The sequence below is a fragment of the Rutilus rutilus genome, assembly GCF_951802725.1.
Source record: "Rutilus rutilus genome assembly, chromosome: 5".
NCBI lineage: Eukaryota > Metazoa > Chordata > Actinopteri > Cypriniformes > Leuciscidae > Rutilus > Rutilus rutilus.
The window spans coordinates 8,094,235-8,109,532 of NC_140213.1; the positions used below are offsets into that span (position 1 = coordinate 8,094,235).

The 15,298-nt window shown below is 40.1% G+C and overlaps 1 protein-coding gene across 3 annotated transcripts in view; it reads left to right on the plus strand.

The window, feature by feature from the left end:
• The window catches only part of cntn5 (contactin 5), a 312,302-nt gene that overhangs the window by 209,540 nt on the left and 87,464 nt on the right, over positions 1-15,298 (plus strand). For all 3 annotated transcript variants that reach the window (XM_084408898.1, XM_084408897.1, XM_084408899.1), the window contains one exon: positions 2,987-3,190. In XM_084408898.1, the coding sequence (XP_084265024.1) occupies positions 2,987-3,190 (204 nt within the window). The remainder of the gene's footprint in view (positions 1-2,986; positions 3,191-15,298) is intronic.

Below are 15,298 nucleotides of genomic sequence, written 5' to 3' on the forward strand. Positions count from 1 at the left end.
TAAATTTGTGAGCAAGTACATAACCAGCCAGTGTTCAACACTATCTGCTTGCCTTAGCTCGTTGGTAAGCTTGTAATAATGTTTTTAATTCCAGTGGTACTGGTGGATTTCCGCGGGAAATTCAACCATGTCTTTGCGTCATTACGTCACATCTGTACACATAAAGAAGGAGTCTCGGCTAGTAGGCAATGAGTGTGAGAATGCTGGAGATTTATAGCCTTTTCTCACAGCACTTGATATGATTAAACTTATCAATTTGATGGCGGATCCAGAAAGGTTCAAACGACAATCACCAGTGTAAAACGCAAAAGACTTCGGACTTTTGAAGAGACTGCAACGGCCCATGCGAAAACAAGGACAAATATCGGAAGGGCATTAAATGTAGTGGTAACACTAACACTTTACAATAATAGTACATGAATTATCATGTACTAATACCTGAATTAATAATTACTTTACTATGAACTAATGATGAGTTAAGACATGTACTAATGAGGAACTAACCTTAACTACGACATGAGTCATATGAATTCCTGCATGAATATACCATCTTAACTACACGTTAGTACATGCTTGTTAATTAATGTATTAATTAACATTTCGGGGTAAACTAAATCAAACTTTCTCTAGAAAATGGACACATTTAGTGTCCCAAAAGAAGAGCAAGAACCCTAACTGACTAACATCCGACTGCATTATGATATAAAGACAGTAAACCAATCCATAAAATAACCACATAAATAACCATCATCTGTGCTAACACTGATTTTAATTTTGAAAATTGCATCTGCATGTTAGTGTAGGTATTTCACTCTTGATGGCAGCAGTGGAATCACTTAAAACAGCATTTTTAATGATGAATGCATCATTGTGTGTTCAATGAGTAAGGTTAAATGTAAACATTGCAAGACATCTAGTGTCATTCACTGATGTTTGTGACAGTTGCTGGTGTCAAATTTATGAACAGTTTTACATTGTGCCCTTTTAGTACATCTTTCTTCTGATCTGGAACATGTTTGATTTAGTTTAAACCCGAAATGTTAACTAATACATTAATTAACAAGCATGTACTAACGTGTAGTTAAGATGGTATATTCATGCAGGAATTCATATGACTCATGTCGTAGTTAAGGTTAGTTCCTCATTTTTTAGTACATGTCTTAACTCATCATTAGTTCATAGTAAAGTAATTATCAATTCAGGTATTAGTACATGATTATTCATGTACTACGCAATGCCGATGTTGTTAGCATTAACAATTTGAGAACAAAGTATAATTTGCACGGTTTGACATGATATGATAAGCGATCGTTAGATTTAAATGGCGCGATTTACTGCAATGCTTTTTTACCCTTAACGTTAGTTGGTCAGAACAAAAGTGGATGTTACTTACTTGTTCAGACGACATTTTCCGGTGAAAATTCTTATCTTGGTCATACTTCCAAAAAGTAGAATCTGTGATTGCGAATGACAGTATCCACACCACCAGCGCGGTGATTGACAGCAGCACATTCTCCTCAAAACATTGGATTCATCCGCGCTGTGCCGAGGCACAACGCACGTAAAGTTGATAATTCCGCGAATTACTGCAATTGCAGATTTCGTACAGAGATGGTGACAAAGAGGAAAAACTTCGGACTGCAGCTTTAAGTACTTTTAAATTTTAACTTTTAAAATTATGGTGGTAACAGGGTTGACATAGCATGTGGGCACAACTTCAATACTTTTTTAATTCATTATGTCAACTAGGTAATATACTAATATATATATATACATACACACACACACACACACACACACATATACATATAGATATATACACATACTAGGGCTGTCAAAATAACGCAGATTAATCCATTCCGTATTGACCTTTGAACTTGGAGCCGTTCTAGCCACCATTCGACTGTAACATGAAGGAAGGAGACGAGAACGCGCTGGCGCTGCCTGGATCATTGATTGGATGGAAGTGATGCAATTGCAACAAGTGAATGCAACACCTCACTGATGGAAGTGTTGATAAAAATAAAGTCGTCTGCAATGTCTGCAGCAAGGAATTTGCATATCACCGGAGTTCGTCCACTCGAACGTACCACATCAATGCAAAGCATCCAGGAGTTAACGTTAATCCGATGTACGACCTAGCACGTCCCGTGATACCAACTCTAGCAGTCAACGTCATCTTCAAACCTTTTATTTAATAATGATAAAAGAGTTTTTGAACTTTAATGTCACTAATGCTGATTATTCATTGATTCATTTGAATTGAAATATTTAACACTTTCACAGCAAAAAATATGTATGCGATTAATTTAGATTAATTAATCACAGAGTATGTAATTAATTAGATAAAAAATTTTAATCGATTGACAGCCCTAATACATATACATATATATATATATATATACATATAAATAAAACTTATATGATTTTTTTTTATGCATTTGTATTTTAGAATGATAGATCATACTAAAGAGTGGAGTAATGGCTGTTGTAAATTCAGCTTTGCCATCAAAGGAATAAATTAATTTAAATTATATATAAATATAGAAAATGCTTCTTTTAAATTGTAATATTTCACAATATTTACTGTATTTTTTTATCAAATAAGAGACTTGAGTACCACTAACACTTCTGGTCAGGTTAAAAGTTTAGCATGGAAGAGATGTGTTTTCCGCTTTATTGTGTGGGGCCGAGTCTGGACACAGGGTTACTTCCCTCATTCCAATGCAGTTCGGTATATTATGCAAACACAAAAACGTTTCTCTGTGCATTTAACATGCAAGTTATGATTGCCTTGAACCCTGTAGTAGAGAGCACTTAATTAATCCATATCACCTACACATCCAGCTCCCTGACTCCCTTCTCCTATGAGCCCTCGCTCTGACAAGGTCAGCGCTCTACAATGCAGATTTAGACAGGGATTTCCTTAGGGACATGTGCGTTGTTCTTGCAGCTCATCTGCTTGCTCTCCTTCTTGCCCCAACAGAGATCATCTACAGCTGGGTGTTCAATGAGCTCCCCTCGTTCGTTGCAGAGGACAGCCGGCGATTCATCTCGCAAGAAATGGGAAATCTGTATATCTCCAAGGTGCAGCCCTCGGATGTGGGCAGCTATGTGTGCCAAGTAAAGAACACTGTGACCAACGCCAGGGTCCTGAGCCCACCAACGCCCCTGACTCTCAAAACAGATGGTGAGATATTACACGCGCTTCACACACACACACACACATACATCCCTGCTCCCTAAACCCCCTTCACCTGCACAGCAGAACTCGGCTGGATGCCAAGCATCTCTCTAGGTGAACTAAGTTGATGAATCAATACCATGACATGAAGTCTCTTTGCTAATAAATTAAATTGAGACACTATTTTACCATTTTAGCACATGCCTTGAAAAAAAAAAATGACTATACAGCTTCAGATGGTACATGGGGCGATATAAATAAAAATGTCAGAATGTTTTATACATTTTGTGAGATAGCACTATATATTATAACATACACATTTTACCTTTGACAAGTAACCCAGCGATGTATTTAGGTGAGATGTGCTGTTACTTTTCTAAGCGATCAGGTGTATGGTTTTGGCATGGTGCATAATAAAATAGGCGATAAAACCCATGGACTTATGTTGAAGGTGGGACCCAAGTACAGACTATCAGAGAAACTTGAGCTGGGTTGTTTTGATTATAACCGCCTACTACACTGTTGCAACTACACAGCAATGTGCTGGCTAAAAGTCCATAAATATATTTTAACTTAATTACTTTTGACTTTATTTAAATAACTTCAATTAAAGGCACACACTATGTAAGATTTTTGGATTAAAATATCCCAAAACCACTAGAACAATGTTATTCAGTATATTTACATTATCCCAAATGTTTCCAAGAATGTTTAAATCTGGAGAAATAAGCAATTTTAACCAGGACACAGACCGTTTCTGTGCGTCACCTATCAATGACATCATACCCATGTTACCCTCGAATTTTGGTTTTATCCTGTAGATTTACAGCGAGTACAATGTTTTACCATACCTCGATCTAGCTTACTGCAGTGTGTAACAAGTGTCTCATAGTAGCCGCATAGTAGCAAACGCACAGAGTAGCATTATAACATAACTTTCAACACACTCAAATCTAAACTGTAACTCCACATATATGACCGGAAGAAGCGGAAGAGGTCGCTGTGGCATAATAAAAGCTCCACTGCTCTTGAGCCGAAATCACGACGTCATCAAGCTATGCCTTTGTTTTGAATAAGCGACCTCTAGCGGCGAAAAATTACATAGTGTGCCTTTAAAGCCAAATTTAGATGAAAAAGTTACTGTTTATGTACTTTCTACTTCAACATGTTAATTCAGTTTATTACATGGCTTGGTTGAATTCTAATGTAGAATGCGGTCTGTTATTTCTTGATAACAGACAGCTGCTAAGTATCACACACCGTTGCCATGAAAAACAGAGCGTTGCTATGGACGCAGGATTCTAACCGTAGAGACGGAAGGGACTATTTTCTTTAGCGGAAGCAATACAATCGTTTTTAAATCAATAAACTCCTTTTTAAATCAATATTTTGTGTCAAATTATTGATTTATTTTGTAGGTAGCCATGTAATAAGCGGGATATATACACACACACACACATATATACATATCCCCTCCGCTTCGCGTCGGGGTCTTGATCAGCCTGTCGGGGTTGTATTCACTATAACAACCGCCTCACTCTACATTATCCCTTACGTGTTACGTGACTTTTCTTTGTAATTATTTGTGAAATTTATGAAAATTGTTTCAAAGCAAATTCTACACCAAATGATTTTCAGTGTACCGACAGGCAGCATAGTAAAGATGCTAAATGTGCTGAGGTACATGACAGCTGGACTTGTTAGATTTTTTTTAAGCTCTGGATCACAACCCAGGAAAAAGTCCATCAATATCTCAGAAGGCTACAAATAATGAATGTGCCTGCAAATCAGGCTTGAAAGGAAATGTGGCAGTTTTTCAGCTGTGTGACAAGCGGGTCAGTTGTCTACATTAATGCTTTTATGCCATGTGAAGCCGATTTAATGAGACGTCTGACTTATATATGTAGTTTATATGCCTCATTCTCTCTTCTTCATTCTCATCGCACGAGAGGCCTTTAGGGCCAAACCGAAAGTGTCATGAATTCCAAACATCCGCATTAAACAGAGAGCATGAGATGCTTCATCTTTTGCTTTAGAGCATTTTTTTTTTCCACAGACAATGCGCTTTGGTGAAACTGGCCATCGGGGAAATCATTTTCCAGCATAAAATTAGACGAATCAATGGTCCTCTTCCAGAATGGGTCGTAGTTTCTTTAATAGCAGATTCCCGTGGGCCAAGCGAGGGAGCTAAACACCCGGCTGTCTCTTCAGGCATTTTTCCGTAACTCACAGACACGCACGCATCACCTGCCGCTGGTACACGTCAATGTCAGCCGTCCTGGAACGCAATCCCAGAACAGCCGGGCTAAAAGGACTACAGTGCCCTGAAAGCTTGTTTTTGCCTACGATGTTTAATGTTGCCTGTCCTTTGTGAGGGCACCACGTCCCCTTCGGCATAACCTTGTTGTTGAGAAACGCTCCTCGGGGGTATAGCGCATCTAAGCGCATTAGCATACTAAATTGGATTTGCGCCCCTCGTTAGCACAGATTGCAAATGCAAGTAGCGTCGCGTTCTCCGGTCGCGCTCGGAAGTTAAAGAAAAGAGCAGAGACGGGTAGCTGAAGGCTAGAGAGGAAAAGAAAAGGCTCGAGGGACGTCTCAGAGCCACAGGTGGTAGAGTCAGGATGAATTGCTTTGTGGCAGCTGCATTTGAAAATTACCGTACAGTCAGGGTGCCGCAGAAGGCTGTGTGGAACGAGAGCCGGTTCAGTGAGAGGTTAGTCACCCGTAACACAAGCACGCATGATGGCAATCTTTATTCATTCAACGGCTGACGTACGCAGCGTTCGTTTGGCAGGCGTTGTGTGGGAAGCATCACGTGCTCGGCAGCTAAACGACTGCGCCTAAAAGCCTGAAAATGATTTTGACACCCCCGGCCAAGCTCGAACTGCCGCGCTCTCAACCGTTCTCCTAGTTCTCTTAAAGCTCACCAATCCACGGCCCACGATTTGTGCTCTCTGCTGAGACAGGGCGATAATTAACTGCACGAGACGCTCCGTGCCGGAATGCGCAGGTGAAGCGATTCACCTATGTCCTTCCCTTGGCTAAGACACTCTTAATCAAAGCTGCCCAACTACATCTGCGCTCGACTACACCTTCAGGGCAAGTCATGCATCTTCCCCACCCGCTCTCTCTTGGAGAAACAGCAAAGGCAGCGGAGGCCTTCTGTACTTACGTGATGAATCGCACCTTAATAGATGTGACTCAGAAGGAACAATAACTCTCACAGAGCCTGGGCGCTCACAAAACACTCAATGATGCTGGGATTACTCGTCCTTCCCGCTTGGCCTTGGATCTTAAAGGGGCAGCATTTTTAAGTAGAGGGTCAAGCATTTCTGAGGCCTTCATCATTGTCATTAATTTATAGGAGAGAACATATCTGTGTCCTTGGATTCGAAGAGCAAAAGTGCAGTGACTTCAATTACTGAGCTACGTATTTTGGGTCAGTGTTTCAAATAAGATTTTAAATGTCACTAAGGGTCATACAAAATGCATACTGATAGCGTTGATGTCTTATTCTCTAATAGTATCACTGTGTTCATGCTTTTCTTATCACAAAATGAGAGTCACATCTTCTCTTCAAATATGACTACCATGTGTAGTGTGTCAGTGGATCTCAACCTTTTTGACTTCAAGCAGTTCAAAAGTTTGGAGTCAGTAAGAATTTTTATTTTATTTTTGGGGGGAAAGAAATAAAAGAAATCAGTACTTTCAATCAAGGATGAATTCAATTGATCAAAAGTTCCGCATATTAGAATGATTTCTGAAGGATCTTGTGACAATGAAGACTGTAGACTGAATTTTTGGCTATGAGTAAGAAAGATTGTTTAGTTTTGTTTATGCTTGTACCCTCTATTTGAAATTGTTATTATATAAAGTAGATATGTAAGGGATAATGTAGAGCGAGGCGGTTGTTATAGCGAATACAACCCCGACAGGCTGATCAGGACTTGAATCAGCCTGAAGGGGTTGTATTCGCTTTAAACAACCGCCTCGCTCTACATTATCCCGCTTATTACATGGCTGCCTACCAAATCAATCAATAATTTGACACAAAATAATGATTTAAAAAGGAGTTTATTGATTTAAAAACGATTGTATTGCTTCCACTAAAGAAAATAGTCCGTTCCGTCTCTATGGTTAGAATCCTGCGTCCACAGCAACGGTGTGTTATACTTAGCAGCCCGCATTCTACATTAGAATTCAACCAAGCCATGTAATAAGACATAATAATACAATAATGTGCATTTAACAAATATAGTCCTTTATGCTAGTTTTTTTTGTGAATGAGTCAAGACAAGTACCTCTGTTTCTGTGATTTCTCTAGCACCTCAGACAAGCTGTCAGTGTCCAACTGAGGGTAACACAAACATCTTAGTTGTTTAGTTACATATTCTGAGGATTTTATAGAAATGGTGTTGTCACTAACTGATATTTTCCATGAGTTGATTTAGTTGTAGAATTCAGTTGTCACTCTTGTAAATAACCCCACATGATGTGATTGAGCGATCAGAAGAGTGACTGGTGTAGCACTGTGGCAGTCATATTTAAATAAAGCCGGTGTCATTCTTTTCAAACACATCTCTTTTCTATGCAAATGAGGCATAGTATAGTCACAAGTCACAGATGTTGCACTTAGGCTATGTTTAGACTGCAAGCAAAAATCTGATTTTTTTGCATGCCCAGATTTGATCCAAAAGGGGTTTTGAAAGTCTGGAAAGCAAAAAAACATGAAATCAGATTTATTTCAAATCCGATTCAAACCACATTTGGAGCTGATTTGAAAGATCTCAGTCTTGACACTTCTGCTGCTCAAATTGGATTTAGAAAACCCCAGCATTAGATCATTTACCAGTACAAAATATACATTTTCTAGAAGCTCTAGCCAGATTAAGCAAGAAATCAGTATGACCTTTCATGACAGGCATTTCCCTTAGAATGCCATTTCAGTTCACATCATGATGTGACGGTAAACATGTATTGGCCCTTTAGGAATACCTTTTTAAAAAGGCCTTGTGAGTTATGCCTCAGTGATGTGTTCAGACACTGAGTGGACATGTGCTACGCCTGTATATAAATGCTTCAATAGGTGCACTGTGGACTACAGAATGAATCGTAACATGACACATCTCATAATTGTGATTTTAATCTGAAGTGAAATGATTATGTGATGATGCACTGAGTGCATGATCACACATTAAAGATTCTGACAATTGAATGGTAGGCTTTCTTTAGTTTCGGATTACAAGGACCTTGACAGTCTATTGTGTTTTCCCAACAGACTATCTAATTCTTTCTATCTTTAAGGAGTTGTTCACCAAAAAATAACTTTTGGCCATCATTTGCTCACTCTCATGTTGTTGCAAACCCAAATTATTTCTTTCGTTTGTGGAACATAAAAGTTTATCAGAATGTTCACACTGCTCTTTTCCATAAGATAAAAGCAAATGGTGGCCAGGGGCTGTCAAAAATACATAAACGCATCATAAAATTAGCCAATTTGAGAAGTGCAAAACAAAACACAATTCTGAAAACAATACAACAAATGTATAAACGCAATGGAAAGACTAAAAACAAATGAACAAGTTAGAAAACACAATAACAATTCCGAAAACAAAATAACAAATCAGAAAACACAACGACAAATCTGAAAACAAATTAACAAGTCAGAAAACACGACGACAAGTCAGACAAAACGAAAAGGTAGGTATATATAGCGAATGGAATACTGATCACTGATTGGACGAGACATCTGTCAATCAAGACATGCAGAAAGTACAGCAGACTGCGGCAGAAGAAGGTCGATTCGCGTGTGCATGTCTAAATATTAGCTGTATCGTCTACAATAATATCTTTTTTTTAATTATGTGCGAGGCTGCGAGCTGACATTATCGAGTATTTCACTGATTTTGCAAAAAAACAAACATAAACACTATTAGAACATCTCCCACTTTACCAGATCGAGTTCTTTTATAATTTTGTCTGAACACACCAGATAGTGGTAGGAAGATTTTAATATGAAAAAGGGTTTTTTTCTGGGGGTTTTTCATAATAATCGCACTAAATTAGCCGGTTAAATAGACAGCTCGAATATTTACACATGCACATGCGAATCGACCTTCTTCTGCCACAGTCCGCTGTACTTTCTGCATGTCTTATCCAACCAGCAGTCAGTATTCCATTCGCCACATAACTACCTTTTCTGTTTTGTCTGACTTGTCGTTGTGTTTTCTGATTTGTTATTTTGTTTTGAGTAAGTAAATTATGAAAATGTAAAATTTTTGGCAAACTATCCCTATAACAGTTTTTACACTACCATGTAGGTTTTCTCTCTCATTCTGCTTTCAAAATGCACTTTTGATTTGGTTTAGTCATTAGAAAATAGATGTCAAGCCCAGCATTGGGATAATGGATTTTTTCATTAGCAGTTGTATGTAAAAGCTTGGATATCTGATGGATGCCCAGACTTTCATCAGGTGATTGTTCTCTATGGCACAACAAAAGAAAGGGAAAATTGCATTGCACAAAACTACCTCATTCCATGTTAATAAATTGATTAAATTGTGATTTGAAAATAGGCAACACAACACAGAAAAGGTCTCGTGTGTTTGTTTCGGCACAGCTGGCCTAGAATTCATTCCTATCAATTTCAGCCCTTCTAGACGCTAAATAGGATACGCAGAAAATGCATTACAGCATAAACCAGTGAAATGTTGCAAATTCATTATACACATGGGATTGCTTTGGAATCATAAATGTGTAACAAGTAAGGAGATTGAGATTGAAATTGAAAAGTTGTCTGGGGAAAAAACGCACTGCTATCATAAAATAGGCTATAAATGTGCTGTATAGATTACAGCTGTAGGCAAGGGGTCAGAGTTTGGCTGGTTAGTTTCAGCAGTTGGTCCCTGATGGCCTCGTAGATGCCGTGCCCACAGCATTCTGCGGGCAAAAAGCATCTTTCTCCATGGATGATCATTCAAAAGCTGCCTTCGCTATTGCTTAAATCTTTTTCAGTCTGTGCATTAGTCATGGGGATATTTGAAAGACTCTCATTCATTCAACCAATTCATTCAAAAATTCTGATAAATTCAGGTTTGCAACAGGTGTGTCCCAATTTGTGTATTTATGCATTCTATGCCATTTTTGTATAAATAATGTGAGTATAAATTTGTTGATTGTTGGACACTTCAGGGACTCAACTGTTGCAGTTTTTATTATATAGCGGAAGGATCCTTTTTTAAATATAATCTTTGGCTTCCACTGAAGGTGGTCGAGACATGTTCAAGATTATGGCACAATTGCAATATTTGTTATATTCTTCAAAGTGCAAATAGGAAAGAAATACTTTCTTATGCAACATTCATACACCAGTTTCCCATTTAATAAGACTGATAATGATAATTAGGCCTCTGAATGGGAGTGTTTCCCTTCGTAATTGCAGACTTACTCAATGCCAGCTGACATATCTCTCAGCAAATGGATATAGATGAGCCCTCACAACATCCGCATGAATAAACAAAGGATCTATGCCCTCTGGCTATAACTGCAGAAGTGAAACGCAGCTATTCAAGATTCCTCTACGTTCCACCGAATTCTGCACATCAATTAGACTCCAGCGTGGTGCTCTGTTTTGAGGACAAATTCTCTCGCCCCGTTTCCCAGCGGCCTCTGTAGTGTACTTGCAAAATAATTTAGTTTAGCAGCTTGTCATGCGAGCTACTGTGGAGAATTCCCTCTCTGTGTCACTGGCAGCTACTGGGTTTGCCATACCTGTTTGCTGTGATCTCTCGAGCTTTGTTGTGCTGAATTGTAAATCCAGCAGTCTGTTTACTGTTGTACAGTAGATGGAATTTATTAATGCATTCTGAATCATACTTATCCTTTAACCATGTAAAGCCTGACATATAAAATAATAGTGTGAACAATCTATCTTTTAAATGTATCTATTTTATTATTGAACCTTTTGACAATATTTGATATATCATATCAATATTTGATACATCAGGCTTTGGCTCATATATGATACAGGAGAATGTGGAGCTCATACTTGAGGAGAACAAAAAAACATTCAGAGGTCCAAACTGAGCAAAATATTGTTATTATTTGCTAAATATTTTTGGTACCGTTGCTGATATGTATATGCCGAAAAATACACAATGTTGTAATCATGTAAATCAATGAGATCTCTATAACAGTATAGTAGACTCCTTACATAAAATAAATATCAGTTGTCAAAACTATATCTCCCAATAATATGTCTTTGCAAGATGATATTTAAATGCTTAGTTTTATGACCAATGCTCTGTAGTTTTTAATGTGAGAGACAAAATATATAATTCAATACAATGGGGATTGAGAGATGAACAAATAAACGTTCCTCAAAAGCCTTATGTATCATATTTGGTACTCACAATTTAACATTCTAAAAAAAAATCATGTATGGATTAGGGATGGGACTTTTTCTCGACAAAACAACCGACATTCGACACATGCTCCACTCGACAAAAAAAATAGAGTGTCGACATGTCGAGGGGGCGGGGCTTGTGGGATTTCCAAATTGCATTTTTTTTTTTTTTGGCTTTTAATTTATTACATTTCCTCGGTTACTTTAACCTCGGTTCCCTGAGAGATAAGGGAACGAGTATTGCGTTGCAAACGCTATGAGAAAACTCCTTTTCTCGAGAAAAGAACGACCATGGTGTGTAAACAGAAGCAGCAGCGGAAATATGCACGATCCGCGAGTGCTGAAGACGTTCTGCACGGCTTTGATGGGTGCGCAGGAGGACACAAATGGGCGGCGGGAGCTTTTTCCTCAGCGCCGTCAACAGAAAGAGCGTTAACTGTAGGTACGTACACACCGCCGCCGACTTGAGCTGCAAAGAAGCTCTGGCCGCCCTGTCAAGGACGCTTGTCAAAAAGTACGGGGAAGCTTGACCGCTCTGAATGGTGAGTGCGCGCGCGCGCGGCCGGGACTCGCTCTCTCTCTCTGCTCGTGCGTGCGCGCTTAAAATTTCATATTTTGTTATGAACATTCACCCGCCAGTGTGGCGGATAGCCTGTTGAGATTTACTCGCCAAACAGAAAATCTACCCGCATTTGGCGCTTGGCGGGTGTTAATTTCGGACCCTGATGTAGAATATTTTCCACCCTCCGCATTGCTGCTGCTCTTTAAAAAAGAAAGAAAAAAAAGGCCGACAATCCGACAAAAAGTCGACACATGGGCCTCGACAGTCGATTTCCCAAATCCCGTGTCGTTCCCATCCCTAGTATGGATAAGGTTGTTGTTTTTTCAGTCCAATTAGTGTTCATCTTGAAACAATATAAACGTATTCTCACATTTACTTTCACTGTAAAGACACATACACCATGACCAGAAAGGATGTGTTTTTAGAATTATACTAAACGGCCTTTTACTTGTGTAAGAATTGAGAAATTAGGAAATGCCGGACAGTCTGGTTGAAGAGCACCCAGACCCCGCGAGGACAAAGGACCTCTATGGAAATTACCATTTGAACTAACCCTCGTGCACCATCGAGTCTCACCTCCGAGTCATCTTAATCTACATCTCTTTCCCGCTTCCCTCACCCCCTCTCTCTCATGCTCAGATGATCACCTGAATTCACCCAAGACAATGTATAGTTTAATGTGAATGATTACTACAGAGTATTTTTCATGTTTGGTATCATTTAAAATGTCACAGTGCGACTGGTACAAATGTCTCATTTCCAAATAAGTAAAACAAGAGGTAATAAGGTTTTTTTAAGAGTTTAAAGATAACTGAGAGACAAAGAAAGGTGATCTCCTGACAAATGGTCACACACCCCCAAAAGGTGCAACCTCTGAATGCAAATTTCTTTTGTTAGTACATGTTTCCATGTGAAAGGTTTGTCTATATAATGAAATGCAGCAGGGAATTCGGGGCCTTTCTGTACTTCAGATTAGCCCGTGAGGATGAGAGTGAGACCTCTCAGCCTCATGTATTTCTTAATGTTAGGATGCATCTTTTCTTTTTATTCCAGAGCATTTGATGTTTTGTATCGATTATCTTTGAATTGATTATGAAAATTGGCATGATACATTTACCTGACATAATAAATTGTTACATTTGATTATTCTAACTGACTTTGACATTATTTTCATTAAAGAGTTAAAAGGAACAGTCAAACATTCGCTCACAATTAATGATCCACAGATATCATTAAAACCTTTTCATTTATGGAGTCAGATGAAATAACGAGAGAATACATATTCAAATGTATTACATTTAATAAAAAATATACTTTGCCTCGAGAAAAGGACAGTAACACGTAAAGACCTTCCGCGCTGGTCGGATACCAGTTTTGGGCCAATCGAGCGCGAGCTTACACTTGCTTAAAAAAAAAAAAAAAAAGTATGACCTATCAAGCAATGGGCAGAAGTCATATAAAATAGTGTACAACAGGTTTTTCAGCAGTTTTGATCATGTCGATAATTTAGAGACCCTTTTTATCATATCAAATATGATAAAATACACTTTATAGGGTTTAGAATGCATTATTTCTGCTGCACATTTGCATGATCGTAGCCCTTGTATGTCAATAGTTATGAATCGTGTATGAGTTTCTTTTAACATTTACAGTGGCCCTTAAAAATATATATCAGGATGCTTAAAACATACTTTACTGAGTTGCAGACCCTAAAGGAAAATGAAAACTGAACTTAAATATCAAATTTAGAAGATGCATGTGAGGTTATTGGGATCTTTTTTCCCAGGAAAAAAAAAAGTATATATAGTCAGAGTGTGTGCAGGCAGAAGAAGAGGAAGGCAGAAGGCTTCAATACAAAGTGTTTACTTACAAACTCAAGCGATACAAATAGGCAGGATACACACTGGTAACAATGTTACATAGACGAGAATGGACAAAGACTGACTGAATAGAGGGAACTAAATACAGACACTGAACAAACCAGGTGACACAGATGAAGGTGATTGACAAGACACAGGTGATGAAGATGAACTGATGATGGTAGACATGGCAAAGGATAAGTGGCAGGAAAACAAAAGACATGTTACTAATAAGACTAAACAGGAACAATGGTTATAGTACTCCCCCTCCCGGTAGGCACGTCCTCACGCCATGGAGGGACCAACTGCAGAGAGAGGGAACTTAGGAGGATAAAGAGTAGGTGAGGGCAGACAGAGGGCAAAAGGGACCAGGGCGGAGCAGGCAGTGCAGGTGGCCAGGGCGGAGCAGACAGAGGGAGGAGCCATGGTGGAGGTAGGGATGACGACACCAGGGGGCCAACTGACGGGTGTGGAGCAGGTGGGAGAGGAGACCAGGGTGGAGCCGGAGAGCCGACGAGCCCAGGTGACGCTGAAGATCCAGCGGGACATGGCGGGGCCGCCGGCTCAGGCGACTGAGGTGCAGGCAGGGACACAGAAGGGCACAGTAAAGACAGGAGTGCAGTCCAGAGGTGAGGGAAGGTGGACGAGCGACCAAGGTGGATCCGGAGGGACGAGGGAGCCTGGCGGAACTGGTGCACTGATGGGCCACGGTGGAGCTGAAGGAGGTAAGAGCCAAGGGGACGTTAATGGACTGTTGGGCTGAGGCGGAGTTCTGGTCACGGAGGTCGGAGGCAGAGACCGGGGATCCACCGACCCTGATGGAGTGGGCTACAGGCCTACCCACGGAGACTCTGCCTCCCCAAAGGTTGTAGGAGGAGCAGAGGGGCTGACTGGCAGTGGTGGAGGAAGGGTAGAGAAGTGGTAGATGGGAGGAGGTGGGATAGGGAGGGGATTCGGGCTCTGGTGTCAAGACGGGCTCTGGGCTGGACGGGACTAGTGGTGAAAAAGTCTCTGGGCTGGACGGGACCAGCGGCGAAAAAGGGCTCTGGGCTGGGCGGGACTGGACTGGACGGGACCAGCGGTGAAGAGGGCTCTGGGCTGGACGGGACCAGCGGTGAAAAAGGCTCTGGGCTGGACCATCGGTGAAGAGGGCTCAGTGGGCATGACATCAACTGTCTCAGGCTCGGCGGGCATGACATTTACAGTTTCTGGCTCGGCGGGCATTACGCTTACAATCTCTGGTTCGGCGGGCAATACGTGTACAGTCTCTGGCTCGGCGGGCATTA